Here is a 27784-nt window from a genome sequence, read left to right as displayed (position 1 = left end):
CTGCAGGAGCAGCAGCAGCTTCTGCACTGCTGCAGAGCAGCTTCAAACTGTTAGCCCATGTTGTTCCTGAGAAAGACCTTTTTGTATCATTGTGAATGTGCATTATGTTGTTTAACCTCTGACAGTTCAACACTTTGTACCATTTCAAGCTCCTGACTGGTAGTGTATACACTGTATACAAATCCAAAACCGATTGTTGCTGCACCCATCTTCCACTATTTTCCTTGAAAATATAAAGAGGCGAGGGGTGGTGCAGGACTTCTGTACGGTACTGTGTGTTAAATTATTTTGTAACTTTTTCCCCAATTGTTTTTTAACAGTGAAGCTTCCTCAGATCTTAAAGCTTCTTGGAGCGAAGAGTGCTGAGGGGCTGAGCTTCAAGTCTGTGCTGCTGGAGCTGTTGGCGATCACAGGGACAATGGCTTACAGTGTTGCCAACAACTTCCCTTTCAGGTTGGACCATGTTTGGTTGGAGTAGAAATGGACACAAGGCGCTCTGAATTCTGCATGTTATTGTAATCAGTGTTTATTAAGGGTCCAGGTTTTCTTTATGCCGTATGTCACTGCAGTTCCTGGGGTGAGGCTCTTTTCCTCATGCTGCAAACAGTCACCATTGGCTTCCTCATTCAGCATTATGGAAAAAGAACCAGCACAGGTAAGACTTCATGCAAACTGAACTGTTACCAGAACTGCTTCGGTGGTTGTAGAATTTTGTGGAGCTTATAGTCGCCTCGAGCATGTATTCATGTGGTTTGACTTCTCCCCTTGATGTTATTAAATACCAAAATATTCATGAAAAAGACATTTTACATCTCACAGCCAGTCTTAACTGAACGGATACCTTTTTGTTTGTTTGTTTTTGTGGTGGAAACGTGCTTCCACATGAAACGAATCATTCAGTTTAACATTGTTACATCGATATGTTGCTTCCCTTGCAGGTCTCCTATTCATGGTTATATACTTTATCCTGCTGGTGCTGCTGCTGTCTCCAGTGACTCCTATGTCAGTGGTTACCTCCTTGCAGGCCTTCAACATGCCGGCGATCATCATTGGGAGGGTAGGCCTGCACACGTCACACACGTGGTTTTAAATCATCTGTAGCTTTTTTCAGACGTTGTCTTTTCAGGCATTCCTGTAACACAGTACGGTGCATCCAGACAGACTGACAGTGCTCAGAGTGATTAGCTTGTAATACATTTTCAAGACCTCATTGTGTGTATGATAAGTCAGCTAACACGTGTCATCAGATGAATCCATCTTGACAGTGTCCACTAACAACATGCAGATAGAAGAACGTGTCAGCCTCCACAAACAAACGCTCGAGCTTGAGTAACACGTGATAATCTGTCCGGTTCTCTCAGCTCATCCAGGCATCCACCAACTACGCTAACGGTCACACCGGCCAGCTCTCCGCCGTGTCTGTTTTCCTGCTGTTCGCTGGGTCCCTCGCACGCATCTTTACCTCAGTACAGGTGAGACGATTAAAATACAACGCACACCTCCGTGTCTTTGCCCTGGTTTGAGCAGTTTTTACGGGGACCATTCCTCATCAGAGCGTTAGCTCTTTAGTGAACTAAGATCTCATTATAGACACATGGTCCACATTCTGCAAAAAGTAAATGATTGAGCTTTATGCTGTCTTTTTACAGGAAACTGGAGACTCACTGATGGCGCTCACCTACGTCATATCCTCAACCTGTAACGGCATTATTACTCTGCAGGTCCTTTACTACTGGAACAGTTCACCTCAGAAGAAAAAAGAGGATTAGACAAATAACCGTCACTAAACGTGGATAACAGAGAGCCATCTACATGTTCGTTAGACACCATGTGTGTCTTTAAACTTGGAAGACCAAACTTACACATGAAATGTTTGTACAAAGCCTTTGGGACACATGGTATTATAGATATGCACCTGACTGACGTACAGGTGAAATTGTAACACGGCAGGCTGATCATTCAGCTTTTATGATGAACAGCTTTGGTGGTGGGGCTAAATTATGGGTCGAGCTGCTGCTCTAGTCCTCTCCCTCCCTGCACTGTCCTTACATTCCTTTTGATGCAGTTTCCCTGATTGTGGTTCACACTGGTTTTAGATTGCACATTTGTTTATCATATATATTCCCCTGATTTGTATTGTAACAGCAGTGAGCGACACAACATATCCTTATACTGAATTTCTCTTCAGCTGAAATAAAAGATTGTGATTCTAAGTTGGAGGTTTACAGTTTTTCTTTTCTGCATCATCACATAAAGAGTGTGTGTGTGCGTGTGTGAGTGTGTGTGTGTGTGTTGGTGTGTGTGTCGTGTGCGTGTGTGTGTGTGCGTGTGTGTGCGTGTGTGTGTGTGTTCCTGTCTAGCTATCTTTGTGAGGACCGAAATCTGCATTCTACTATACTTGTGAGAACCAACAGTCACTTGTGAGGACACACTCACCGGTCCTCACAAGTTTGAAGGCCTTTTTGAGGCTCAAAATGTGGTTTTAGTGTCAGGGTTACAATTAGGTTATGGTTAGGTTTAGGGTAAGGGTTAGGCATTCATTTTTAATGGTTAGATTAGGGTAAGGGGCTAGGGAAACCATTATGTCAATGAAGGTCCTCACTAAGATAGCTGAACGGGCTTGTGTGTGTGTGTGTTTTTTTTCCTGTTTTCTTATAAGTTCAGTGAAGTGATGCAGAAACCAGAGACTGAGAGCTGAACGTGTGCATATTTACTCGCCGGTTAACTTTGAAGAACGTCCACGTCCTGCAAAGAGTTTGTGGATCTCAGGTTTTTGGGTCTTTACCTTACAAAATAAAGAGTTGTTGTTGTTGTGATTTGTTGTCATTTAAATAAAACTAAATTGAATCTTGAATGTAAACACTGAATCACACTTTAAAGCTCTGTTGGTAACCACCACCTGATGCTCACACACAACACTCACACAAACAGAGAATGACTGCAGCTCTTTGTAAAGACTTTTAAGTCACTCTTGGCATATCCATGGCAACCACTTTTTGAAGCCTCATTGCTTGTTGCTAGGTGAGGAGATGTACTGGACCAGAAAATCCTTCCATTGACACTCCCTCCACCTCCTCCTCCTCCCACACTACTCTTTCTCCCCCTTCTATCCAATTCCTATCCTCGCATGGTCCCATGGACCTCAGCAAAAACACCAACGTGTGTGCTTCAACGTCTCCCACTTAGAACAAATGGTCAACGATTGTTCCCGTGCTACTTCTGTTGTCATGCCACATGGTTTGCTGTTCTTGGTTTTTATATTTTTTATAGCTACTCCCTAAAAGATCCCCGTTTTACATTTTAAGAATCAAGAGTGTTGTGGGAAAGTGTTAAAGGTCCACATCCTTGGAGGGTCCATATCGCCTTCCAAGAGATGGATGGATATCGAGATGTGTGTCACCCTAAAATATGTCATGTTGAAGGGCTGAGAAGCTATAGGTTTTTGCAGTCTCTTATATGTGCTCTATGTTGTTATGCCCCTCCTGTTGTTGGTCTCGGTGCGCTCATCTTTTCTCCCTTTCCTCAGGATCCTATCCCCTCCCCTCAGTGACCGATTAGCCAGTGCGTGATTCCCTCCCATTTCCATGAGAAAGGCGCTGCTCGGTGAAAGGGTTAAGCCTGTGGACTAAGTCCTAAAAAGCAACCCTAATTTTCTGCTCGGTGGGGGAGTGAGGAAAGCGGGGAGTGGGAACAAAGACGCCCAGGGGAGGAGCGGGGACTCTGGGTTTACTATATGCACCTGCGACTTGAAAAGCCACGGACAATGTGCTTCTGAAACGGCCAATTACGAACGGGCCATCCACTCGCTTTTTCTGTGGAAAGACGTGGGGGAGGAGGAAAGACGAGTCTAAAGGAAGGAAGAGACTAAGGAAAGTGAATTTTTAAAGAGGGTAAAGATAAGAAAGTAAATAATCGAGCTCTAAATAATTCTGGGGACAATAGAGGACACCCTGTCCTGCCTTCCCAGCCCCCAAAATTCATCCTCCCATATCACATGATCCCCTGTGTTCTCCCGCTTTGAGTTCATTTTTGTCCCAAGTGTTATTCTGCCTCGGGCAGAGCTAATGGCTCCACCCGGTAGGAGGAAAAGTGTCTCTGGAATGCTGAGAAACATAATTTAAACTTGTTCAATTCAGCTTTAAAGTCAAAGATTCTCTTTTTTTGATGCAAAGCAAAAATTTACGACTGATAAAAAAGGTTTTCCTGTTCTTCTTTTTTTGCATATTTGTAACAGTTTTCAGATCTTCAAACACATTTTCATATTAGGCAACAATAAGCCAAGTAAAACAAAAGTCCTGTCCTTCTGTTGAAGGACAATTTCATTTATTAAGAGGAACAAAGTTACCAAACCTGCGGTCCAAAGTGAAAAAGGAATAGTCCATTTTTAAATCATAAATTAACACGCAGGCCTGATTACTGCCAGAACTGATGAACAACAAATCACTTAAACCGGGCTAAGTGAAGTTAGGTTAAGTGAAGGTTAAGACATCTCAAAGCAACACTTTATGTTGTGATCTAAAGAAACTCACAAACGGATCAGAAACAAAATCATCGATATCATGTCCAAGTCTCCAGCGACAACTATTATCAACGAACTTAGCAGAGCGGCTGTCTTCCCGGGAGTGACCGGCCTACAAGATGACTCCAAGCCTGTGTCGCTGACGTGTCCAGGAGGCGATAAAAGAACCAGAACTACATGAAAAGAACCTCAGGCCTCACTTACCTCAGCTAAGTGTTCATGATTCAACAGGGAGAAACAGACTGGGACAAAATGGCATTCATAGACTTCAGAGTGAGAAAGAGCTAAAAAGTCTCGGGGAAAATCACAGGAGTCTGATTCAGAAATGTAACTCTGTCCCATCCATCAGGGATGTGTTAGTGTTTGTTGGTGTCAACTTTGGGAGCCGACACGTTTCATAAAAATGAAACCTTACCAACAGTCGAACATGGCTGCAGCGTGATGGTCTGGGGCTGCTCTGGTGCTTCAGGATCGATGACTTGCTGGAACCACGAATTTGCAAATTGATGGAACAATGAGTTCTGCTCTCTACCAGAAAACCCCAAAAGAGGATGTCGGATGTCAGTTTGTGCCCTGAAGCATGAAATGATGTTCGGCCTTCAGGGTTTCAGGTTATGGAGCAGAATGATGATCTAAAACACACCAGTCCCCTTTAAAAAGGGGAAAAGTGCTGACTTAAATCCTGACCGCCGTTCGTACTCAAAACCCTCCATTAAGGCTTATAGTGGGGTACACTCATACTGCATTCATAATGCAAATATTATAATTCAATAAAAGTTCAAGTGTCAAAGCAGGTAAATACTAGGCCGACATTAAAATGGTGAAAAATCAAATTGTATTAAAACAATGTCAGAATCATCAGTCTGTGTAAATGTGGCTCATGATTGTTCTCTTGAGTAGTTTTAAGGGGAAATCGTTTACAGAATTACTTGTATTCACTATATAATTGTAGCCCCACCTAATCCAGCCCAGCTCAGCACTGTGTAAACGGATGAATGATTACAATATAAACTAAGAAGCCGGCGAGAGCATGAAGGCTGGATTAGTGAGTTATTGGATTGGAGACAAAGTGAGCTGCTGTAATTTCATTTTCATGAAACATGTTGGCATATACCTAATTTATTAATGTTGTTATGAAAGCCACAAATCTTTTCCATCAAACAGGAATCAGACTCTTAGTCTAAGAGCTTCATATACATACTGTTTGCATAAATGCTGCCTACGGTAACTTACACATGACACTGGGCAGGTTAAACCCCGAATGCTGGACAAGGTTCAGCTATGATGACTAGAATTATATCACAGTACGTGACTGACATGTCCCGCTTGTGTTTGAAGATCACACTTTGAATCCAACCAGGACTAAACTTAAAAAAGAAATTAGCATTATCTCAACGTTTGTTACTGCAAAAAGTTTAGAAACAAGAATAAAGGTTTTCTGAGGTTTAATCAGGAACACGCATCCATTCTCTTTAAAAGTTATAAAAATACAACTGACAGTTCATTTAAAAACAACTCTGGTCTTTTTCCAATCCAGCGTCCTTGTATGGAGACATTTGAAAGACCAACTGAAAATCTAGCAGTTCACATAAAAATCCTTTCAATTATTTAAAAGCATAGAAAAAGAAATACTACACCTGCCTAGCGCAAGAGGACATGAATATAAATTCAGCATGCTCAGTTCAGATCGATGCATCGAAACATGAAAATGTCCTAAAACTAAATTATAGCAAATAAAACACCTGCACACAGTGAACACAGTCAGATCTTAGAGCCGAAAGTGTGATTCTGACTGAGGCTGCTGCTTCTACTGCATGTAGGAGGTACTACTGCACAAAGCCAGTCCTTTTCCTCGTAGACACGGTGGTGATTGTCCAACAGAAGTTTGTTTCATTTCATTCAAATGTAACTGAAGAGTAGAAGTCCAGATCTAACACAAGGCTACTAAACCAAAGCCACATGGCAAAGAGTTAGATTTTAAAAAGCTCTGTTATTCAAGTTGTGCATTTCATTCTCGAGTTTCCTGCTGACGCATCACAGCAGCACTAACGAATGGCCAGCAGCTCAGGTGATGTGGCTATCACATGATTTCAGATGGCAGAAAGTGACAGTCGCCATTCGAAGACGTGGCCACGGGAACCAGTCCAACCAGCACTGACTGTGCTGGAACCGTAATGAAAGCCAGTATCGCAAGTATTTAGGGTGGTTCTAAAACACAAGTTCTATAATACACAAAACACTAGAAAATATTACATGTTATGTACAACAGACACCCCGGCTTCACTCAAGACATTCAGGGAGAGACGTCTGTGGCAGGGTGGTGGGTGGAGTCTCAGCGCTGCGTGTGTGGCCTGGATGCGTCGTGGCACCAAAGAGTACATTCGGATACTTGTCGTACTGCAGACACATCATCAAAACTTCACAACTTCTTTATGCTGACATTCTGAAGTACTCCACACCCGCTTCCATCTCCTCTCTAGCTGCTCGTGAACCGTTCGTCAGTCCTAGATGTGTGTGAGAGGAACAGTTCCAGTGAGGTAGTGCTGCTGCACACTGGTGTAGCCCCTCTGTGCTGCCGAAGGGTCGCTGGCATCTCCTCCCGGTCCAGGAATGTACATGCTGATCATGTCTCTGAGGTCACCCTGCAAAGCCCCCCGATGGTGGTTTGGTGTTCCCGTGGGAGGAGAGTGGGACACCGGTTCTGATTTCACCATGGACATAGTGACAGGGCTGGGCTGCTGTGGACTGCTGCTGTATGACATGGGGCTGTGGGGTGAAGACGGCATTACAAGTTAAACAACATCAAAACAACGTAATTATTTTGGAATAAAAACGTCAGGATGTGCTGCTGAACTACAATTCTGTCCTGTCTTTGTCCACCATAAAAACCAGTGTGCACCGAGCTAGTTACAGCACTTTATCATCAAACACACTCCTGCATTACTGGAAACTCTGCAGTAGTTATTTGAATCCAGTGTAGTAATTACATCCAGATAACGTTTAAGCACCAGATATTTTCAGTTCTGTGTAACATAGATAATAATGCTGTAGAGCGAAATACAGAATTACTTCTTTTACACTGGGAATTTATACAAACATATTTTTGTCTTGCACTGGGGATTTTGTTGCTATCATCACGGATAAAAATTCCCAATATGTTAACAAACCACAGCGTGAACTCTACAACAGACATGAGTGAGCGCACAGCAGACTATGTTTGATTTTGTAGGAAAACTGCGGGATGACTGGTCTATGTGTCACAGCTGTTTTCTTTCAGTACATCTGCTTTTCTATCTGAATCCTCTATCATAGTTAAATACGTATTAATGTACACTGATGCAAACTTGTCTTGATTTCCGACACTAAAATGCATTCATTAAATACATGTAGAGAGATATTTTCAGTGTTGGAAGAGACTGGATGGATTATAAAGTTGATACGTGTTCCAGATAAATCTTCAAAATACTGTCTGAGAAAATTTGTAAAATTTGGATTCGACTTGTGTTTAAAAGCTTAAAGGAAAAAATCTCAAGCTTCAATGATTCCACTGCTGTATTAAAAATGCAGTGACTGATACAGCTGCAGACCAGTCAGCAGAACCAATCAAACTGGGAACTACTGCAATAAATTGCAGCATCATCCATCCTTACACCAGAAAATTTATCAAGTGTTCAGACTTTGTTTAGGGTCATGAGATCTGTGCTAGGAGGCAAAATCTCCCCTAACACAGGACAATGGTTTGGACGGGGGTCTGTGGGCAGGGGACCACACACGGAGCAAGCCTGCTTGCCAACAAGTTATACTGATAAAGACTGCAGGCAGAGGAATGCAGACAAACCTCGTTGCTCAATCATATGTAGACTTCTTTGTGATTCGGTGGGAATGGATGCAACATATGTGCCTCATTTGAATAAACTCAGCATGATGAGTCCTGTGGCAGTTAGAGAACATGCAGCATTACTTATTTCTGGTATCTTAATTTTCATTCAGTAAAAAAAGACATTTTTCAGACTCGTTTTTTGAAACAGAATCAGGATACTTTATAAATCCCCAAGGAAATTATGTAAAACAATATAACAGTGAGGGGATTTTCAGCACAGAGAAATAAATTCACCGAGTGAAAGTCCAAGGAACCATGAAGTCGCACTAACTGAAGGATTGCACGCTCCGTTTCCACCAGATTTTAACACCTTTGACCTGAGTTTGGAGAACTCAATGAAGAAGTAACCTACAGTCTAAGCGCTGCTGCTCAGCATCGTATCTGCGCGCTTTGCCATCTTTAACGAGCGCTGGGAACATGCGCGGTTGTTGTTTTGCAGAAACGCAGACACACACTCACCTGTACGAGTTGGCCCCGTTCATGTACGTCTGCGGCGCCGTCATTGCAGGTGGGTACTGGAGAGCTGACAGCTCATACCGGTGGAGCTGCTGTGTGTAGCCCAGTGCCTCGCCCTGCATGCCGGCGTATCCTCCGGTGGGGCCCCAGCCATAGCTCTCCATCCTGGGGCTCCCACCTTGGCTCTGTGCCGCTGCCACCAGCAGGTTTCCCGCTGTCAGTGGGTACTTGCCTACCTGAGTGTCTTTTTTGAGTAAAGGCTTTGTCTTGCGTCGTGGCTTGTACTTGTAGTCAGGGTACTCCTTCATATGGACCGCACGGAGCCGCTTGGCCTCGTCAATGAAAGGCCGCTTCTCAGCATCGTTCAGAAGTTTCCACTCGGCCCCCAGCCGCTTGCTGATTTCAGAGTTGTGCATTTTCGGGTTTTCTTGTGCCATCTTGCGCCTCTGCCCCCTGGACCAGACCATGAAAGCGTTCATGGGCCGCTTGACTTTATCCATGGGGTCGGCTCCAGGTGCGCATGCCGTTTTAGAGCTCGGGTGAGAGTTTCCATTGCTGCCCATGCTCCCGGTCATGGTGCCGGTGACCGGTGACATTCCCTGGGAGGTCTGATGAGAAGGGGGCTGGCCAGTCGGCTTCAGCTCGTGTTCCATCATGCTGTACATGCTGGGAAAAGTAGGAGAGTTGAGTTACAAATAAACGATCGAGCACTCAGGAGCCTTCGTCGCCGTCAATCTGGCGACTTTTGGCCAGGTTTAGTTACACGTTTCCCCGGGGCTTACGCACGACACACCCGTGAGACTGCAGCGGACAACCTGCCCCCCCTTTCTTAAATTAAAAGTCTCTCGAGGCAGTCATTAAACTAGCACTGAGATACACTTTCACAGTAAAGTTTTGCGGTTTCAGTGCAGTGAAAGAGTTTACGGAAAACCACTTGTTGTCAGACAGCCAGCTCACACACTGAACTCATCTGTCTGTTCACTCCCAAAGTTCTCCTATTCTCGTGCAGTCAGGCATGAACCAATGGGAATGGCAAAAAGCTTCATTCTGTGCGTGTGCATTTGCAAATGAAAGGGCTCCGGGGGTGCGTGAGACACTTGTTGATGACGGAGTTGGTGAGAGGAAGCATTCCAGTAAGACAAGACGATCTTAATAATCCCCGGGCAACTGTAAACTATATACTGAAAACGAGGTTTTAGCAAAGTTGTCTGTGGAGGCAGCCACGCAGGCTGTCACGCGTCTCCGGGCTTAAAATATGGTTCGAAAGATCCGCAAATATAAATGTATCTATAATCATGAAAGTTGAAATAGTACAAACAACAAAAACTAAAAGAGCAAACAGGGTTTTGTGTTTATAACCAGTCCGATTTCATTTATAAAGCACAACAACAGCAGTGTTTGAAACTGCGGGGTAACCGTCCGACAATATCACAAAGAAACCCCCAACGATGAGAGCTCCTCTGTGGGCAACACGGGGGACACAACTCCCTCTAACTGTTAGCCAGGGCCAGGCTGAGAGAGGAGCGCATGCTGCCGCTGGTTGGTTGGGGAGGTGCAAGAGAAAAACCATCAAAGATCCAATAATTTCATTTCAACAGAGACATATTGTGTCGCACAGCCTGCCGGGACTGTTTCACACACGCAGCTGTGGTTCCAGAGTTTTTAAAAGAGCAAGAGACTTTCAACTTAGCATTTCAAACCTAAAAGTTTTTCTAGAAAGAGTAAATTATTTGCACACAGTAACAGAATTATTCAAAAATAGCTCCTGAAAACTAACCATGTTATTGAGTAATAGCACAAACCATGGGTGTGCAATGGCTTTGTAAAACTTATAGCTGGTAAAATCTGACTGAGGCTTATCTTCTAGTTTACATCCAACAGAAGTTTGAGCTGCAGCTTTAGAAAGCTTCATGCCAAGAACGAAAGAAATCAGTTTAGCTTGAGGAAAAGATATGTTGGTGTTCATAACTCAGGAGGTGGATATGAAAAGTTCCAACTGTCAAGAACTGGAGTGGAAGTATCATCGAGAAACTCAAAGAGAGCCAGAACAAGCCTTACAGAGGTAGGAAGTAAAAGACTAGTGAGAGATGCATCCAAAGATCCCAGAACAAGTGCCGACACACAAGTGAAGCCAGTAGGACAGTCACAATTGTTATTTCAAGGAAGACAGTTACTTGCACCCTGCACAGGAAGCAGAGCAATGGAAACTGTGCAGACACCTTCAAGTCAGACCGAGATACGCTAAAGACAACCTGGAGAAAGACTATGCACACTGGAAGCCCGTCCTTTGGTCAGAGAGAACTAGCCATAGAGACGCTGCTTATGTTTGAAGAAAGAACACAATCCCCACAGTGACACACAATGACGAGAGCACTAATCTGCAGGGATGCTTCGGAGCGTCTGGAACTGTGAATGTCGTCAAAGTGGAAGGAATCGGGAAAATCTGGAACCCTGAAGCAGTCGGCAGCAAAGCTGGGTCTGGGTCGCTGCTTTATCTTCCAACATGACAACAACACCAAACACACATCCCTCATGGTGAACCACCTTCAGAACAACAAGTAAAAAAAGCTCTGACTTGAATTCCATTGAAAGTCCTTGACAGTTTAATTTGGAGGAGCTTGAAAGTCGCCAAGAATGTACTGGGATTACTTTGGAGATGTGCGAGTCTTGTTGAACCACAGCAAACGACTGCAGCAATGTCGACAACCCTGGTAGTTTTGTAAAATAATTTTATCACCGTGAAGTGAAGTTGTTTGAAAAAGCTGAATTAAAAGTGTTTGTTGTGTTGGTACGTAACCAAAATCGTGTTAACATCAGTTATCAGAGTGTCCTTAAAGCCAACACTGATGAGACAATCATAACGAGAAGCTTCAGATGAGTTTGGGTCGAATTTAGTTCCAATAACTTCAATGTTATTTATACCAAATCACAACAACGTGTTTTATATTGGAAGGTAAAGACCTCTACAATGTAGCCAGCTCTGATTAGTACTCACAATCAGAGCCTTAAAGAATGATAATAGAGTACGATGTGGCTGTTTCGATTACTTTAATTATGCCGTACTATCTCCTGCTGACTTTGTGAACATGTCAGAGAATCAGAGACTCTTTTAATGTTAAAGAGCTTGGACCGTGACATTTCCATTATATCTCCTCATTCAGCAGACCCACGAAATAATGATGAGATTCAAATGTTTTGGAACGCATCAAAGTCCAAACAGCTTGATGGAAAGGAGGGGAAATCTGAATGAACAGAAATAAAGTTGGATAAAATACGCTGGGGTTTGGAGGTCAGAGAAGTGGGTAAAGGCTATAGATTTATAGGGGGAGAAATAACCAATGAAAACAGGGAAGGCCAGAAAATGAAGGTGAAAAGAAAGGAGGAGGGATGCAATGATGAAGGGATGGATGATGAAGGGGTGGGTGATGGGTTGGTGCAGGAGGGTGGATTTGGATGACAGGGCTTGAATAGACCTCTATTCTTCCCTACGCTGGCTTCTCTTATCATGCAAAACAGGCCCGTTCAGCCTCCCAGCCATCCGTCACACAAAGAAAGACCATGGCAGCCTTTTTACAAGCCTCACACTCACATAATCCACCCACCCCATCCCACCATCTCTCAACCCTGCGATCCAACACCCAACAGGGAGCGAGTTGGTACCCACAGTGTGCATGTGGCATTTGGGGGATGGGCACAGGGTACATTCACCACAAACAGCGCCTTTGGAAAAGGGACCACCTAACCTGAGAAGCAGGCCACAAAGTTGAGATGTGCACCATGTTTTGAGGCTGTGCAGACACGATTATAGAACCACGGGAAGCTGGAATAAGGCTGCCCGTCCATCCCAGGGCTAACATTTCTCTATCTTACGTCTGTGCCTGTGAGCTGGAAATTAGTCTGTGGATAAACTGTCAGTGTCGCTCCTCCAGCAGGCTGGGAGAGAAAGAAAATGCAAATCCACAAGAGTGTGCATGTGTGCTACAGAGTACAGGGCTGATTATGTCAGCAAGGCTGAATCGACGTCTCCCTCTAGTGGACGGAGACGTTATCGTTCATACATTTGTTGGCCTCCTGCAGGACATGCTGATGGTGCTGCTTCTCAGACAGCTTCTATTTGCTCAGCAGGAAAAACACTGTATGCGTCTCTATTTCATCATTTTATATTCCAGCTTTATTACAAATGCACACATGTATCTTTACCTTATCGTAGACATGCCTTATGCCGTTACATGTTTAGTACTTTATTATGAAGAATTGCACTCTATGCAAGAGTCCATCAACCAGCCGCAGCCTCAGTAAACTGGTACGGTCTGTAGCCGCTGCACCCACGGTGGGTGAGTCAACCTCGACACCGCTTCACACAAACATCAAATATTTGAATAAGAGCAAATTAATTCAGTCCTATAACGCTTCTGTTGTCTCAGGGCTGTCTCTTTTTAATGAAGATTCAGATCTGAATGAGCTCTGTTTAATTGGGAGAAAGAAAAAAAAAAGACAACGGGAAAATAAATGATGGGAAATGCAACAGAGACACTGACACGTTCTCCTTTGATGGGACACAAACGTGTCTGAAGATGTGAATATTATAAGAGTTCCAGCTCTAACATTGACTGCTCCACTCCATCGCCCACGTCACTGAGTGAGCTTTGCCACAAAAGTAGACACCACACAGGATTTGGCCAACAGAGGGCTGCTTTACAGCTTTAAAGAAAAGGAAAAGAAAAGAATGTTTTTATTGTTTTTCTTTTAAAGACCAATAAAATAAATACACACACACACATATAACAACCCATACAATCACACAAAAAAAAAAAAAAAAAAAAAAAAAAAAAAAAAAAGAGAGGACAGATCATAGATTGGCGGGAAAATTAAAAAAATATTAGCATCTTGATAGCAACACCTCATAATACGAGAGCTCAGAAACTTTTGGTGGAGTGGAAAGCAAGATAAAAATCTCTATATACTTTTATATTTGTAGTTTGGTCCAGATGACACTCCCCATTCACCTATAAGATTTGGATGAGGTAGGTTACAAAACATGACCACAACCATTTGAAATCTTATATTCCCTGTAAAAATAAAAAAACTCCAATCTCAACAAACTGGAGACGGGGAAAAGAAAAAAAAAAAAAAAAAAAAACCCCAAAAAGCCGCTTGGATCTGGGTCAGGAGGCCAAATCGCTACAACTCACCGTTTCTGCCTGCAAGCACTCCTCATCTGAACTCTACTGTACAAATGGCTGAACAGGGTTACGGCCGCAATGAGAAAGGAGGAAAAGCAGAGAAGCACAGCAGTAAAGAGGATCAAATTTGTCAGCCACTGTACAGCTCATTTTATTGATCATGTCCTGTTTACTTCCAGAACCCAAAACCTGCTGTAAACATGACCGTGGGCGTGCGTTGTGCAAATACACTGAAGATTGTTTAAATACTGAGCTAGTCAATCACACCGCTGTTCATTCAGAACACCGTCGAGTCCAGACTGCTCGGGTCAGCCGACCGACGCTGCAACAGCCAAACCTCACACAAGCTGCAAATCAACAGTGTCTCTTTGCCAACAATCAGCAAGTATAATGTCATCACTGGACTTTAAATGTGCTTTTGGAAACAGTTCTGGCGTGAAGCAGAGTATTTAACCGCTGGGAAAATTTCAGGGTCGATAAAAGACAATGGCAGATGGAGCGGGTCAGCAAGTTATTCTTCCAAAATCATGTCAAATGCTGAGTAAATTCAGGGTGGAATTTAGAAAAAGGAAGTTTTTAGTATTCGTATTGTAGGAAACAAGCTTTTACTTCTAAAACAATCGGATATGGGTGGACAAACAGAAGCGGGGAGTCTTCTAGATAAGATCGGCCACGTTCATGGGCATCTCCTCCACGGTGGTGTTGTAGAATGTCTCAATGTCCCTCAGTGTTCGCTTGTCATCCTCGGTTATCATGTTAATGGCTACTCCCTTTCTGCCGAAACGACCTCCCCGACCGATCCTGTCAAAAACAAAAAGGATCACCGTCACTGCAGATATCATCTCTTTGGGTTTGCTGCTCGTGCTCACGTTGGACAAAGAGTTGACATGAACATTTCATTTGCCTGTTGTGAATAGCTGCCAATCATGTCTGCAAACAGTTTATGTCCTCACCTGTGGATGTAGTTTTCCCTGTTGGTTGGCAGGTCGTAGTTGATGACAAGGGAAACCTGCTGAACATCAATACCTCTGGCCTGAGAAGAAACAAACACCTTTACTTACATGGCACAACTCAATTTTGGATCTAACAGCGAGCCAAAGCAGGAGAAGGAAGGTCTCTGAAAATGTACTGCTCCCCCCTTCCCCTGGAGTTTGTCAGCATCACTCTGAGACAGGATATTTTAGAGATGGTAAGCAGCCTTACATATTTGTTTAATATGTGCATTGAAGGACATGTCCTGGTCAAACAGGAGGCCGAGGTCATGCCATCCAGGAGGAATCTGGCTGTCAGGGCCGAGCACAATAACCTCAGTTTGATCTTTATGACCATCTATCAATTAAAATTGGGCCGTAAACTGGATGTTTCTTTGCACTCATGTCCTGAATAAGAGCTAACCCCACATACAAACTGGTGGTGGGTCCAGTTTCTATGACCCACCACAGCTTTACCCAGAACTCTCACAGGTGAGCTACAGGAATAAATGTAATCTGCCAATTAGTTGTGAGTCAGGGATTTCAACCCAGCTACAGTGGAGGGCAGATCTCTGCTCTACCAAGGAACTTTCAGTCCTTTACCAACACTGCAGCTGGCAGGAGAGGGAACCTTGGACTGCAAACAGCACTAATAAGAAGCCGTTACATACCAACAGGTCAGTGGTAATAAGGACTCGACTGGAGCCCGAGCGGAACTCCCTCATGATCAGGTCTCTCTCCTTCTGGTCCATGTCACCGTGCTGAAAAGACAGAATGAAGTCTTACAACATGCACTGAAAGTTTCCACACTTGTACCAAATGTTTCAGTCACACAGAGAGGTTCGTACCAGAGCAGAAACTGTGAAGTCTCTGGCATGCATCTTCTCAGTAAGCCAGTCCACTTTTCTCCTTGTGTTGATGAAGATCACAGCTTGTGTGATGGTCAAGGTTTCGTACAAGTCGCACAAGGTATCCAGCTTCCATTCCTGAGGACCACCAGGTCAGACTGTTAGCACAGCAAGCTCAGCATAAACACCCTGATTACAGGGAAAGCGAGTGCACGTTTTTCACCTCTTTTTCCACATTTATGTAAAACTGGCGGATGCCCTCAAGTGTCAGCTCCTCCTTCTTCACGAGGATTCTGATAGGCTCACGCATAAACTTCTTTGTGACCTCCAAAACATCAGCTGGCATGGTGGCAGACAGTAGGACAACCTTAAAAAGATTTACAGAGATGTCCGTCAGCTACAAGCAGAGTTCATATTTCAAGCAAGGATCTTTGGCTCGGCCGTTACGGCGCCGACACCAGAGTTCTAACCTGGATGTTGCTCGACAGCTTCTGGAAGATCTCGTAGATCTGATCCTTGAATCCTCGACTAAGCATCTCATCAGCCTCGTCCAACACGAACATTTTGATGTATTTAGAAGCTGCAAAAAGGGAACCACCATGTTACACATACGGGCACATAACACAGCCATACGTTTGCACACCGATACAACTGATTCATGTTGGATTTAGGAATCACGTGCCACTAATGAGGTTTCGGTAATGAAGCGTCTTCAGGTGTAAAGGTGCCGTATTCAGAAGTAATGAACGTATGATCATGCCTCTGGACCTCTGTTGTAATGAAAGCTCGAGCCAGCAGAACGCCGACCACAGCTACACCACAGCAGGGGCTTACAGTGTCAGCTGACACGCATGGGTTTCATCATTATACAGCATTATACAATAACTGACCTCTGAGGTGATCAAAGTCACCAGAGACTCGTGTTCATTTCTTTCTTTGTGGTCACACATTTCAAACTAAGCCTGATTTAACTCCTTCTCAGGAAGACTTACAAAGGTTTTTGCGAGTTAGCATGTCAAAGACGCGTCCGGGAGTTCCCACCACGATGTGTGGGGCTTCAGCCTGCAGTTTCTGGACCTCACTGCGGATGTTGGTCCCTCCAATGCAGGCATAGCAGCTGGCTCCCATGTAGTCGCCCAGGGCAAGGACCACTTTCTGAATCTGAAAGAAAGTCAAAGACCAGACGTTAAGCCATGCAAAAGGCTACATGAGAGATCCTTAAGAAACAATAGCACAATATGTCACTAGTGTAAGAGGGTGGGTGTGGAAGCCTACCTGCTGAGCCAGCTCCCTAGTGGGAGCCAAGACCAGAGCCTGAGTGCCTTTCAGCTCCACATCAATCTGCTGAAGGATGGAAATGGCAAAGGTGGCAGTCTTCCCAGTGCCAGATTGGGCCTGAGCAATCACATCGTAACCTGAAATTAAAACACGTGCAATTTAGCATCCAGGGAATTCTTGGGGTTGTTAACTGCTAAGTGTTAGAAACACATCATTACATATTGAAGCACGCTTACCCTTGATACAAGGCATAATGGCCCTTTGCTGGATAGCTGAAGGTTTCTCAAAACCATAGGCATAAATTCCCCTGAGCAGGGTCTCACGTAGACTCATCTCATCAAAACTATCCACAATCTGGTTCCAATTGCTCTGGAAAGGTTAGAAAGAGCACCGGTTTATTGTCAGTTCATTACATGCTGTGCCTGTGCTGTGAAGAACGTCAGTGCTGGTGGGAGTTTCACAGGAGACTTACCTCAATGATCCCATCTGGCTCCATGCCTTCAGGGCCATTGTCTCTGTGAATGACAGAAACTCAGTTATCTTTCCTCTCAAGCTGCACTTCTAAATGACCTTAATGAACTAAATCCTCTCTGCCCACGAATAATGAGAATAAAAAGAATCTTCTGTGGTACAAAAATATCCCCCTTTAAGTAAACGTGCTGATATAATCATTACCAGGCCCCACGTTATATCATTCTTCCCAAACTTGGCATGAAAAAAGAAGCCTTCGCCCCTTGTGCTGTGACGCGCGGCCTTGTGGAGAGGCCGCCATTTTTGCTACATACAATCAAGATGGTCGTTTCTCCATTCAGGGGAGGAAAAGACAGGGGCGGGTGGACGCTTCACGGAGGAAACTGAGCCACAGCCACGTCGAATGTGGCCAGCTAGTCGACAAACGCCGACATCTTTGTGTTCAAAGCGTTCGGATCATTTAGTTGTCCGCGATGCTATGACGAAAGCGGCAGGAGAAGCTTCGCGGCTTTCCGCCGCGGCCTGCTCCGCATTAGCTGCTAGCAACGGGGCCTGCTAGTCTGTAACTGTCGGCGAAAGTCGGCGAAAGCTATTGTTCATTTAGACACGTAAGGCACAGCGCTTTATGGAGGCAGCACACAGCTCCACCACATGCAGCGTGTGTAAGCGGAAAAACGACCATTTTCAGCGGCCTTAAAGCGGCCTTTGTTTAAAACGCCGACCATCCGTACTAAGACCATGTGACTCCATCGAACAGCACGAAACGGCATTAATTCACCGTTACAGACAAAATAAGGTTCGTTACGTGTATTACACCCGAAAATATCGTAGTTCCGATGTTTTGGCTTCAATATCAAGTTACTACAAATGAAAAGAGGAAGAATTTTTAAAGGCCTACATCAGGCTTGTTCACGTGCTGTCGCCGGATGCCGATAACGACCGCAGTCCGTATTCACATCTGAAGCATTAAGACTAATATAACTTCTGACTAGCATGACTTTAACGATCTAAAACATTCAATCTTATTTCACACTCGTCTCCTGAAACGCGCAGAGCCCTAATGTTCATCTAAGACAAAAAGTCCCCGAATGTTACTCGACTACAAAACTCGGTTAAAAATCTGCATTCTTGAGAACATCAAGTAAAATATGACGGATTGAAGAAGAAAATACGCCCTAGAACTCACACTTGATGCGACCATAAGTAGCCCTCCTTACCTGTTATCATATTCAGCCGACATTATTTCAAAGAAAGAATCCGCAGCAGAAATCTCTTATATAGGTTATGCGCACAAAGAGGCTTTCTCATTGTAAAAGCTCACCGTCACTTAGCTGTGGTCCCGCCCACAGGCACTTGCGATTGGACGAGCTCTACGTCACGTAAAAGTAAGCAGACCCACGGGGCGGACCGTTTCCGTTTACAGTATGCTCGTAATTCACGCTCGTGCCCGAGTTCTTTAGCCAAAGAGGCGGGGTTTCAGTTTTTACGGAATCCGTTGGTGACGCAACCGGGTTTCTTCAGTCCGCCTGCCCAGGTGTGTCCCCGCTGCTTTGTTCAGACATTAAAAAACGCCGAATTAAAAATAAACACAATTTTTAAAAATTAAAAATAAACACAATTTTTAATTCGGGTCATGTAACGTGTTAATGTTCCAGCATTACGTCGAGTATTTACAGCCTATCAGAAATGAGGCTCCTGTGTAATATGCATCAACACCCTGCTCTTTACATTCACTCATACTCTATCACGGGAAAGAGTTAAAAAAAAAACTATTTCTGTTGATTATCTCAATTTCGTGCTGAATCTGGATAATGGACAAATCTAATGACAGTGCAGTAGGTTAGCTCCATAAATGTAAATAAATAAATAAAGCTTGAAAAACTAATGTCTATAATGGCACATTTTAATGCTTAAAAAAACCATAACCACAAAATGACACCATGAAATTAAACTGAACATTGTCCCAGTGACAATAATGTGGCATCTGTACCTGGTTTAGAACTTTTTAAGTGTTATCATATATATGAAGAACCCATCGTGTCTTTCTAGTCTCTACATGTGCTGACAATCATTCAGATATTTGCTCTGAAATGGGGTTTTATTACTTTCATGTAATGTGTTTTTTATTTCTTGATCTAATATTCTGTCTCCATTAAAATTAAACTACCATAAACAACTAGGCTGCTCATTTCTTTGTGAGCAAACTTACAAATTCACCAGATCATCAGATGATTGTACCACTGTACTAATATTCACTTTCTACACAGACTGATGCTTTTTCTTTGTGGATTCCCTCATCAGGTATTGCTTTTCTGTATGGGGCCGATTTGGACTTCATACCATGTGGGCAGCAAAAACAGAAAAGCACTTGGGTTTTGGTTACGACTTGTTCTCTCAGTGCTTATGTATCGTCTGAGTGTCGACACCCATCACAAAAAAATACTGCAGTGGCTTTCCTCACTTTCACAGCCGTTAGAAAGGGACTGTGAAAAGGTGTTGTGGCAGTGATCGAAGCGCCCATTACAGCAGGTATCAGTGTGAAAGGGTCTGCAACCATCCCCTCTGCAAAGAGCTGGCTGAATACCTGATACTGCAGGTTAATGAGGCACGCATTCACACCCCTCACCCACCACATCCTGGTAGTAGTCACCGTAAGGCCCCCTTTGTACTTTGTGGATGATGCAATCAATATGGGACTGAATGATATCCTATAATATCTAGATGCAGTTAGTTTAGCGACATGTTCAAGGCTGTCAGCTGTGCACCCCCAGCTTCCCCAGAGAAAGAGTCTGGTTTGGTGCAGCCACAGAGCACGGAAGCTCAAAGCAGACAGTAAGAACTGTGATCACTATTACGAGGAACAAACCATAATGTGATGAAGAAATGACCCAAGAAGACCTCTAACTACTTTAACTTTTCATGAAACCCAAACATATTACCACAATCACTGACAGAGACAGGAAAAAATTAAATGCAATGTAAATATAGTTCTTTGAGCCAACAGGTCATTTCAGTTCAATCTCCCACAAGCTGTTTGTGACTAGAAAGTTTGACTAGGACTAAATTACATCTGCAGAGCTTATGGGGTGTTCCCTGTTTGCAGGAAGAAACAGTGGTTCTGATGGAGACTGCATAGCTGTCTACATCTGCGTGCCGGTTAAACACACTCTTTCAAAATGCTAATGTCCACATGTTGGACAAAGGTTTGAAAGAGGAGTGAACGACCCTCTTTGAACAGACGTGTCTCACACCGACAGCGTCTGCCATCTACGTTACAGCTTTGAGATCCTTCCCAGACGCCTTAACACACATCCTGGGCCTTTTGACTTCAGTAAGTCACATGATGGGGGCAATGGGTTCACCTGAAACCTTGGCTGAGTGTGACCCACCCCACTTTCACACCTTGGCTCATGTGATTATGTAGAGAATCAATAGGGGGTCAACGGCCCTCTTAGGGACAACAGGGCTTAAAATCTGGGACTGATTCTCAGACGAAACGTCTTGAAGAAACTGAACGTAGTCCTTCCGTTACTATGATGTGGACGAGTGAAAACCTTCACACACACACACACACACACGTTTGCCACATATTTTTATTTTTAGCAGTCATAACGTATTGTAGAAGATATATAAAACAGCTCTCTTGCATCAGCTCCTTCTTGGAAAAAAAAAAAAGCAAAGCCAAAAACAACTATTCACAAGTTTTCTTTTGTTATAAAAAGAATAAGAGAGCACTGTATCTCCACTGTGGACATATGCCTGGTGTGTATTTGTGGTCCTCAACAAAATGGCTTTTATACTAACCAGAAAATCTAAACAAAAACAAAAAAAATAACAAGAAAAAAAAACAAATCGTCTTTTTTCTTGATCTTTTATGAAACTCAAACATGTTACCACAATTACTGACAGATTGAAACACATTAAAAATTAAATGCATTGTAAATATACTTCTTTGAGCCATTTCAGTTCAATCGCTTTCAAGGTTTATGACTTGAAAGCGATCGAGGGGGAAAGTTTCTACTGTGTGGGCCAGCATGAGGCGGGACTCATGGATGCTGCAGAAATCCAACTTTCCCTGAGATTCACCAGAAAAAAGTTTTACCTGCCAACATAACCATGGATTCCCACTAAACTCCAGCTGAGCAGACCGCAGGAAACGGTTAAAAATATTGTACATGGAAGTTTCACACTGTAATACACTGGCAAACATTTTGTGCTGAACAGCTCGTCCACAACGGTGGCCATTGCATGGGGTACGTTTCATTTGCAAAGATGTCAAGTAATGACTGGCTGGATGGAAAAGTCACTGCAGCCCTCTAAACACACTCCACTGTGGGACTTCCCTTCAGACCTCCTGGACGCAGGCTTTTCCGTACCTCAGTGCTCCCTCTCCAACCAGAAAACTAGTGGACTATCTTTACACGGATAACTAGCACATCCCCAAAATAAGACAGCTAGTCTTGGCCTCTCACAACCACAAAGAACTATGACAGATATTTAAATCAGTGTTTTTCAAACAAACCGAGGGAAGCAGAACCTGAAAAAATAAAGTCAAACAATGTTCGCATCTAGAAGAATTTCTCTGCATGGTGGAAGAGAAAAGGTTAGGTTTGTAATGTTTATTTTCCCCCAGTCACTTGCTCCCATTTTCCTCTTGTTTTAACACTGTCCCTCCATCCTGTTAGACTTCAGGGACGGAGCAGGTGTAGCTGGCCACAAACGATGGAAATGAAGGGTCACACCATAAGCTTGCAGTGACACAGTTCTTTGTACATCTGTCTTCTGAGGCGGGGCATGTCTTGCTGCCCAAAGTTGAACTGCTGCCCGAGTGCCAGACACTTGCAGTACTGCAGGATAGCAGATAAGGAAAGGTCAGATACTGAAACACATTTAAAACAATCTGATGTGTGGTAATTACCATCTATGCAGTAGGTACATGTTTCCCTCATAAATGCTATAAAGAAGTGGAACAGACTAATCCAAATTGTCCATGGCTAGCTCTCAACAACGAGAGTTCGTGTTTATATCAGGGCTGGGCGATATATCGAGTAGATTTGATACGTACGATGGTTAAAATGGTTTTATCGTAACCATCGAGTGTAGGTTCCCGCACACTGCAAATGCATCATCAATCCCCCTCCTAGCTGGAAAATGTTCTACCTGCCACACTGTGCTGAGCATGCGTGTTTATATGCTAGCAGGTGGGAGAAATATGGTGACAGCGGGAGTTTCAGACTCGCTGTCGTCTGGATTTCACGAGGAGGTTGTCGAACAACATGAATGAACTCAGCATGTCAACATCTCCCCACACACCAAAGGAAACGTTAAATACACCAGCTGTGATTCGAGCTACGACGGCCTCTGTTGAAGGAAACAGTTATTGTTTATCGTTCCTGAAGCATATTTGTGGCCTTCTTTTGCTGCTGGTTCAGATCGTTTTGGTTGGAGAGTGACGAAACCTTTGATGTTAGACAATGTGACGTTTGCTGGGTTACATGAAGCTGAGTGTGGCTTTGTTGTTTGTGTTTAGGCACATAACTGCCTTTTTAATTGTTGTGTTGGCCGTTTGGTGTTTGCAGAAATGGTTTCTATGAGCTTGTGGCTGAGACTTGAAAGTTTCTGTGGATACCACACATGTTGATATTTACATAAAAAACCCGACCTCACTGAGGCTCACACTGCAGCCCACCCCCTTTGCTGCTCAAGACATATCGCGATATAGCCAAACAATATTAGAGTTTCCTCATATCAGCCAGCCCTCATGCACACTGTAGAAAACTCACCTGTAACACAAAAGCCCCACAGTCACTGTCATTGTTCTGGCGGCCCACATTCTGCAACATTACAAATACATTAGCATTAGCAATGGTACCATTTCAACTAAAGTCTACTTCTCGTATGATTTTTACTCAAAGTCTCACCAGAGCTTTGGTTGTGTTATAAAGAAAAGTCGTGTTACCATTTTGAAAAAGCCGGTCCATCCTGTCAGGAAGTCTTGCTGGTCTTTTTTGATGGCTTCAGCTTGCAGGTATTTGTAAATGTGCTGGAATCAAAATGAACACGTTCAAAGAGACTGAGACACCCGTTTCCAAAAACAGAGATTCTGACTTTGAGCAGTAGGTTCATGGATACACTATAGGTGTGACAGCCCGCCCTCTCCTATCAGCAACTGAATCACTGGCAGGACAGACAGAGGAGCAGCTCTGGACCGAACATTTGGGTTTAACACAACCCAACTGAAGAGGTTACAAAAACTTTGGCCTTTTACAACAAATCTGCAGTGTTAAAAAAATACGTTTTTAAAAAAAAAGCAACAATATTAGCTACCAGAAATATCACGCAGCTGCTTATTTGCTACTATTAATCATTTTGACAGAATAAGCATCTATACCCACTGACCTTTCTTCAAAAACCGTTCAATCATCCACTCATTCCTTTTCCAAAAGCTGCCTGATCCCTACCTTTGGGCAACGCCTGTTCAAAGTCCTCTGAGAGTCAAAGTAGGTGATGGCTCGACGAGGAATGTCAACACTGACCAGCGACCAGTGGACCTCAAGATGGATGGGGATCAACAACAGATCCTTCTGAAAGATGTCGACCTGATAAATGAACAGAAATAAACGAGAGTTTGAGAGACGTAACAAAAATCTTGGTTAAGCTGTCGGTTTTCAATTATACGATGCCCCCACCCTGTAACACCAAGCCAGCAGTGCTCCTAATGTGGTCTAAAGCAATGTAACCAACACACAGATGGAAAAGCTTGTAAAGTGGTGTATGCGGCTGCTAGCCAAGAGCTAATTCAGTTATGAACCAAACAAAGCCCGACGCTAACAATGTGAGAAGTATGTTCTTCCTATTAAGACAAGCAGATGAGTAAGGCTGTCATCACATCATCGCTTTCAGTTCTATAAAAACCCGTCACAACATTTTTCCATGGGATTTTACAGGTACTGCAGATAAACCACATGCAAGTATTTCAGTGCTTTGGTGTGTATTTGTTACACGTTTCAGACCAAACGAATTTTACTCACATTTATCCAAAAACACCTTGATGATCAAAGATAGTTTTACACAGAATATTCTGTGTAAAACTAACAGCATTGAATATGATAATATATGGTAACATGTGATATTAAACAATGATATATTAATATAACAAGACAAGGACGGAGTAATGTCCATGGCTGCTCTGCTGCTTCAGGACCTGGACGACTGCAATTGTTTCAACCATGAACTCTGACCATGTCCAGCCATCAGGTCACTCAGTAAGCTTAACCACAGGCAGCAGGACTGAATATTGTCTAATATTTCATTATGTTTGATTATCTTAAAATGTGTGAACAAGACAAACGTGCAGGAAACTAAGAAATGAGGAACGGGGCATATCCTTGCTCAACAATGCTGGATGATCAGGGTCGAACAGAAACGGAGGCACACACGTTATCTCAACAAAAAACTTTAAAGTAAAACTTTAATCTCCAGACACTCGTGGGATCTTTTTAGTCATCAGATCGTAAGGTTGCATGGTGATGATGTGTAGGTGTATAATATTAGGATGAGATTTAGAAACCAAAACTATTTTATATTTACAAATGAGCTGGAACTGTGGATAAACAATTACAATTTAAATGTTAAAAAATATTCTGTTTAAACCTTTGAAAAAATAAATTGTAATTGTGTTGTTTATATTATTCCTCTCATGAAAACTGGGACAGGCTTTCAAATCTTAACTTGGAGAAGCAGCTAACTAAACGTATAAAGCTGACTGTTTTTTATTCAAGCACTAAAAGTGCGAGTCAGGACGGCTCCTTTCAGGGGTTTGTAACAAGCTGTAACAGTAATCATGTAAAGACAACATGCTTATCTGAAACTATGCAGGAGACAGTTTAAGTTCATTTTGTAACAAAGAACCTTTGAAGTTTGAAAGAACTGGACTCAGTTTCAGATGAACTCTCCGTGCTCTGCTCTTATGTTTGAAATACAAACTAGACTTTTGTCTTAACCAAAGTTAGTCTGACGCCTTGTTTTTGACTAAAGATCCCAGAGAAGATCAAAATGGTCCATTGGTAGTGTCAGTAGATACCAAATAAAAAAGCTGAACCACAGTGGTGTTTGGACAAACAGCTGATTTCCATCTAAAGCCAAAGCACAGAGCAGACACAACTGTGCGTACAGCTCAGGCTTTGTTATGTTTGAATGAAAAGAGCACATAAACAGTCAGATCTAAAAAAAAAAAAAAGACAAAAATATATGTTCATTTTCATTTTGATGTCACAACGTTCTTTGAAAGTTCAAACTGAAGCAAACTGACATTTACAGCACTGAGCCATCAGAAAATGGTCAAAGGTCAGAAATGTACTGAAACATGCAAACACACACATGGAAATTAAGGCAAAAATACATTTGGTGAGACCAGCCTGAACTCCCCAAGGTCAGGTTCAGTAAAAACTTTCTAGCTTGAATAAAGATCAGTCCAAAGGTCTTCTTTGTTCCCTTTGTTCCCTTGAGAAGGGAACAAAGGGAACAAAGGGAGGAATCTTGAGGATTCCAGTTTCAACATCTCTGAGGTCCAAACCCTGAGTGGGTCATTCTACGACTGACCAGGTTTCATTGTTTTCCTATCCAGGTCTTTGCTGCATTACCTGTGTGTTTGACATCGCTGCTGTAAAATAAAGCAGTCAGATGCTTTCCAGCTGGAACTGAAGGGTGGAGCAAAATCTCAGTTTGTTCTGCATTCAGAATTACTTCAGGTTTAAGAAGATCCTGAGCTGGCTGACATGCAGTCTCTGTTGTACAGACGAGACCGTTACTGCACCGGTTCATCTACAATCTGAAGCTAAAATCTCACATTTGGACGCATCACTCTATCAGACTGGTTGCCACCAATTTTTAGTGTAGTTGTTGAGTTGTCTGGCACTCCTCAGCTTGTTGTCAGTTTACCCTGCTTCTTTAGATATTTAAGACAGCTACTACTACTTTGTCCTCGTCCTCGAGTTTGTCACCAGCTTTCTGACCTCGTGCAATACTAATGGCCGAGAACATCCTCGCAGGAGATTTTTGAGCAGGCTACAAAGAAGCGCTCTCTCTTTTTGTCATCCTATGCTGAAGTTTGGTGACAGAACTTGACACAGCAGTACAACGTATGTTCGATAATAACAAAAGAAATCTGAACCATTATGATGATTTAGCACACTGTAACTGTGACAATGAATTTACATCACCCTAACGCAAAAAAAAACAATACTAATCAAGTCTACAACAACTTGTAAAATCGCGGGTTTCTTTCATCCTCTGAGAAGCAAAGACTTCAAGAAATGGGCAGAGACTAGTGAAATCTCAAAGAACTTTTGTGGTAGTGAGGTACAAATGAGTGGAATAAAGTATAGTAATCTGTTTGTCATATTGTATTCTATAAATCAGAGGGTTTCCTCCCGACTGCTTACTTATCCAGATGAATGTAAAGAAAACCCACCACTCACGGACAGTGAGGCTTTATCACCTAGACCAGTGCAGATCATACACCCTCATGCACACGCAGCTCGTATACGAGATCTTTGACCGGACTCATTATTGTCCGACTTACCTGAAACTCCCAACTCTACGCCAGATGAAAGCACGGTTTCCCTCGTGTGCCGCCTGTCATGCGTTTGCATGTGCTCTGAGTGTTCAGCAGTTCTTGTCTTGCACTGTCTGCATGAGCGGTCTGAATTATTTAGACCACCTTCATAAATTTGTGTTACATTGTAATTTAAAGACAAGACTGAATGTCTTTTATCACCCAGCTCTAACGACACTCCTCATTGTTTTTATTCCTGCATATTGATGACAAGATGTTAAACTACTCCGAGTACGTTGGCCGCATTCACTTACATTTTTTGTCCACCGTTATTGTGACTCCTTCGTAGCCATTTTGTCCTCTACGAGCTTATCGTAAAGAAAGCGTTGTGAATCAAAAATGAGAGGGACATGAAAGAAAAAAAAAAAATGATTTTGATTGATTAACAGTTAAACATGTGAGTATATGGGATTACACAGAGCCATTATCTACGGGAGCAGCAAGCGGCTTCAGTCAACGCAGCGCCAGAGCAGGACTCGACAAGCAGTCCAGACGTTTTTGATCTCTTTGTGAGTTTATTTTTTACGCATCATGAACAAAAGGAAAAAGCCTTCCTAGGAAT

The 27784-nt window shown here is 43.1% G+C and overlaps 3 protein-coding genes, 1 long non-coding RNA gene and 1 other non-coding gene across 5 annotated transcripts in view; 1 reads left to right on the top strand and 4 right to left on the bottom strand.

Annotated features, from left to right (window-relative positions):
- The window catches only part of mpdu1b (mannose-P-dolichol utilization defect 1b), a 5876-nt gene extending 3663 nt beyond the window's left edge, over nucleotides 1-2213 (top strand). Inside the window, exons 3-7 of the mRNA XM_014340918.2 lie at nucleotides 321-453; nucleotides 570-655; nucleotides 939-1057; nucleotides 1362-1472; nucleotides 1650-2213. Coding sequence (XP_014196404.1) covers nucleotides 321-453; nucleotides 570-655; nucleotides 939-1057; nucleotides 1362-1472; nucleotides 1650-1769 — 569 coding nt within the window. The 3' untranslated portion in view covers nucleotides 1770-2213. The remainder of the gene's footprint in view (nucleotides 1-320; nucleotides 454-569; nucleotides 656-938; nucleotides 1058-1361; nucleotides 1473-1649) is intronic.
- Nucleotides 2214-5223: 3010 nt separating this feature from the next.
- On the bottom strand, nucleotides 5224-10630 carry sox19b (SRY-box transcription factor 19b). The gene is made up of 2 exons (XM_014340917.2): nucleotides 8859-10630; nucleotides 5224-7285 (listed from the first exon to the last, which is right to left on the bottom strand). The coding sequence occupies exons 1-2, from the start codon at nucleotides 9518-9520 to the stop codon at nucleotides 7024-7026; spliced, it is 924 nt and encodes a 307-aa protein (XP_014196403.1). The 5' UTR covers nucleotides 9521-10630; the 3' UTR covers nucleotides 5224-7023.
- A 3543-nt stretch (nucleotides 10631-14173) lies between these two features.
- Nucleotides 14174-18955, bottom strand: eif4a1a (eukaryotic translation initiation factor 4A1A). Its single transcript, XM_005944826.2, has 11 exons — nucleotides 18824-18955; nucleotides 17608-17650; nucleotides 17372-17504; nucleotides 17133-17272; nucleotides 16850-17018; nucleotides 16328-16437; nucleotides 16081-16224; nucleotides 15858-15995; nucleotides 15681-15770; nucleotides 14992-15071; nucleotides 14174-14839 (listed from the first exon to the last, which is right to left on the bottom strand). The coding sequence occupies exons 1-11, from the start codon at nucleotides 18844-18846 to the stop codon at nucleotides 14695-14697; spliced, it is 1215 nt and encodes a 404-aa protein (XP_005944888.1). The 5' UTR covers nucleotides 18847-18955; the 3' UTR covers nucleotides 14174-14694.
- On the bottom strand, nucleotides 16587-16727 carry LOC121811949. Its single transcript, XR_006052760.1, has one exon. It is a non-coding gene; the product is annotated as a small nucleolar RNA SNORD10 (small nucleolar RNA).
- Nucleotides 18956-21181: 2226 nt separating the features above from the next.
- On the bottom strand, nucleotides 21182-27523 carry LOC121811808. The gene is made up of 5 exons (XR_006052759.1): nucleotides 27477-27523; nucleotides 24068-24205; nucleotides 23566-23649; nucleotides 23390-23440; nucleotides 21182-22453 (listed from the first exon to the last, which is right to left on the bottom strand). It is a non-coding gene; the product is annotated as an uncharacterized LOC121811808 (long non-coding RNA).
- Between the last annotated feature and the right edge of the window lie 261 nt (nucleotides 27524-27784).

The sequence above is a fragment of the Haplochromis burtoni genome, unplaced genomic scaffold, assembly GCF_018398535.1.
Source record: "Haplochromis burtoni strain Fernald_Lab_line unplaced genomic scaffold, NCSU_Asbu1 Contig_384, whole genome shotgun sequence".
Taxonomy (NCBI): Eukaryota; Metazoa; Chordata; class Actinopteri; order Cichliformes; family Cichlidae; genus Haplochromis; species Haplochromis burtoni.
Note: the sequence above shows the minus strand (reverse complement) of the source record. Positions and strands in the feature narration are given on the sequence as shown.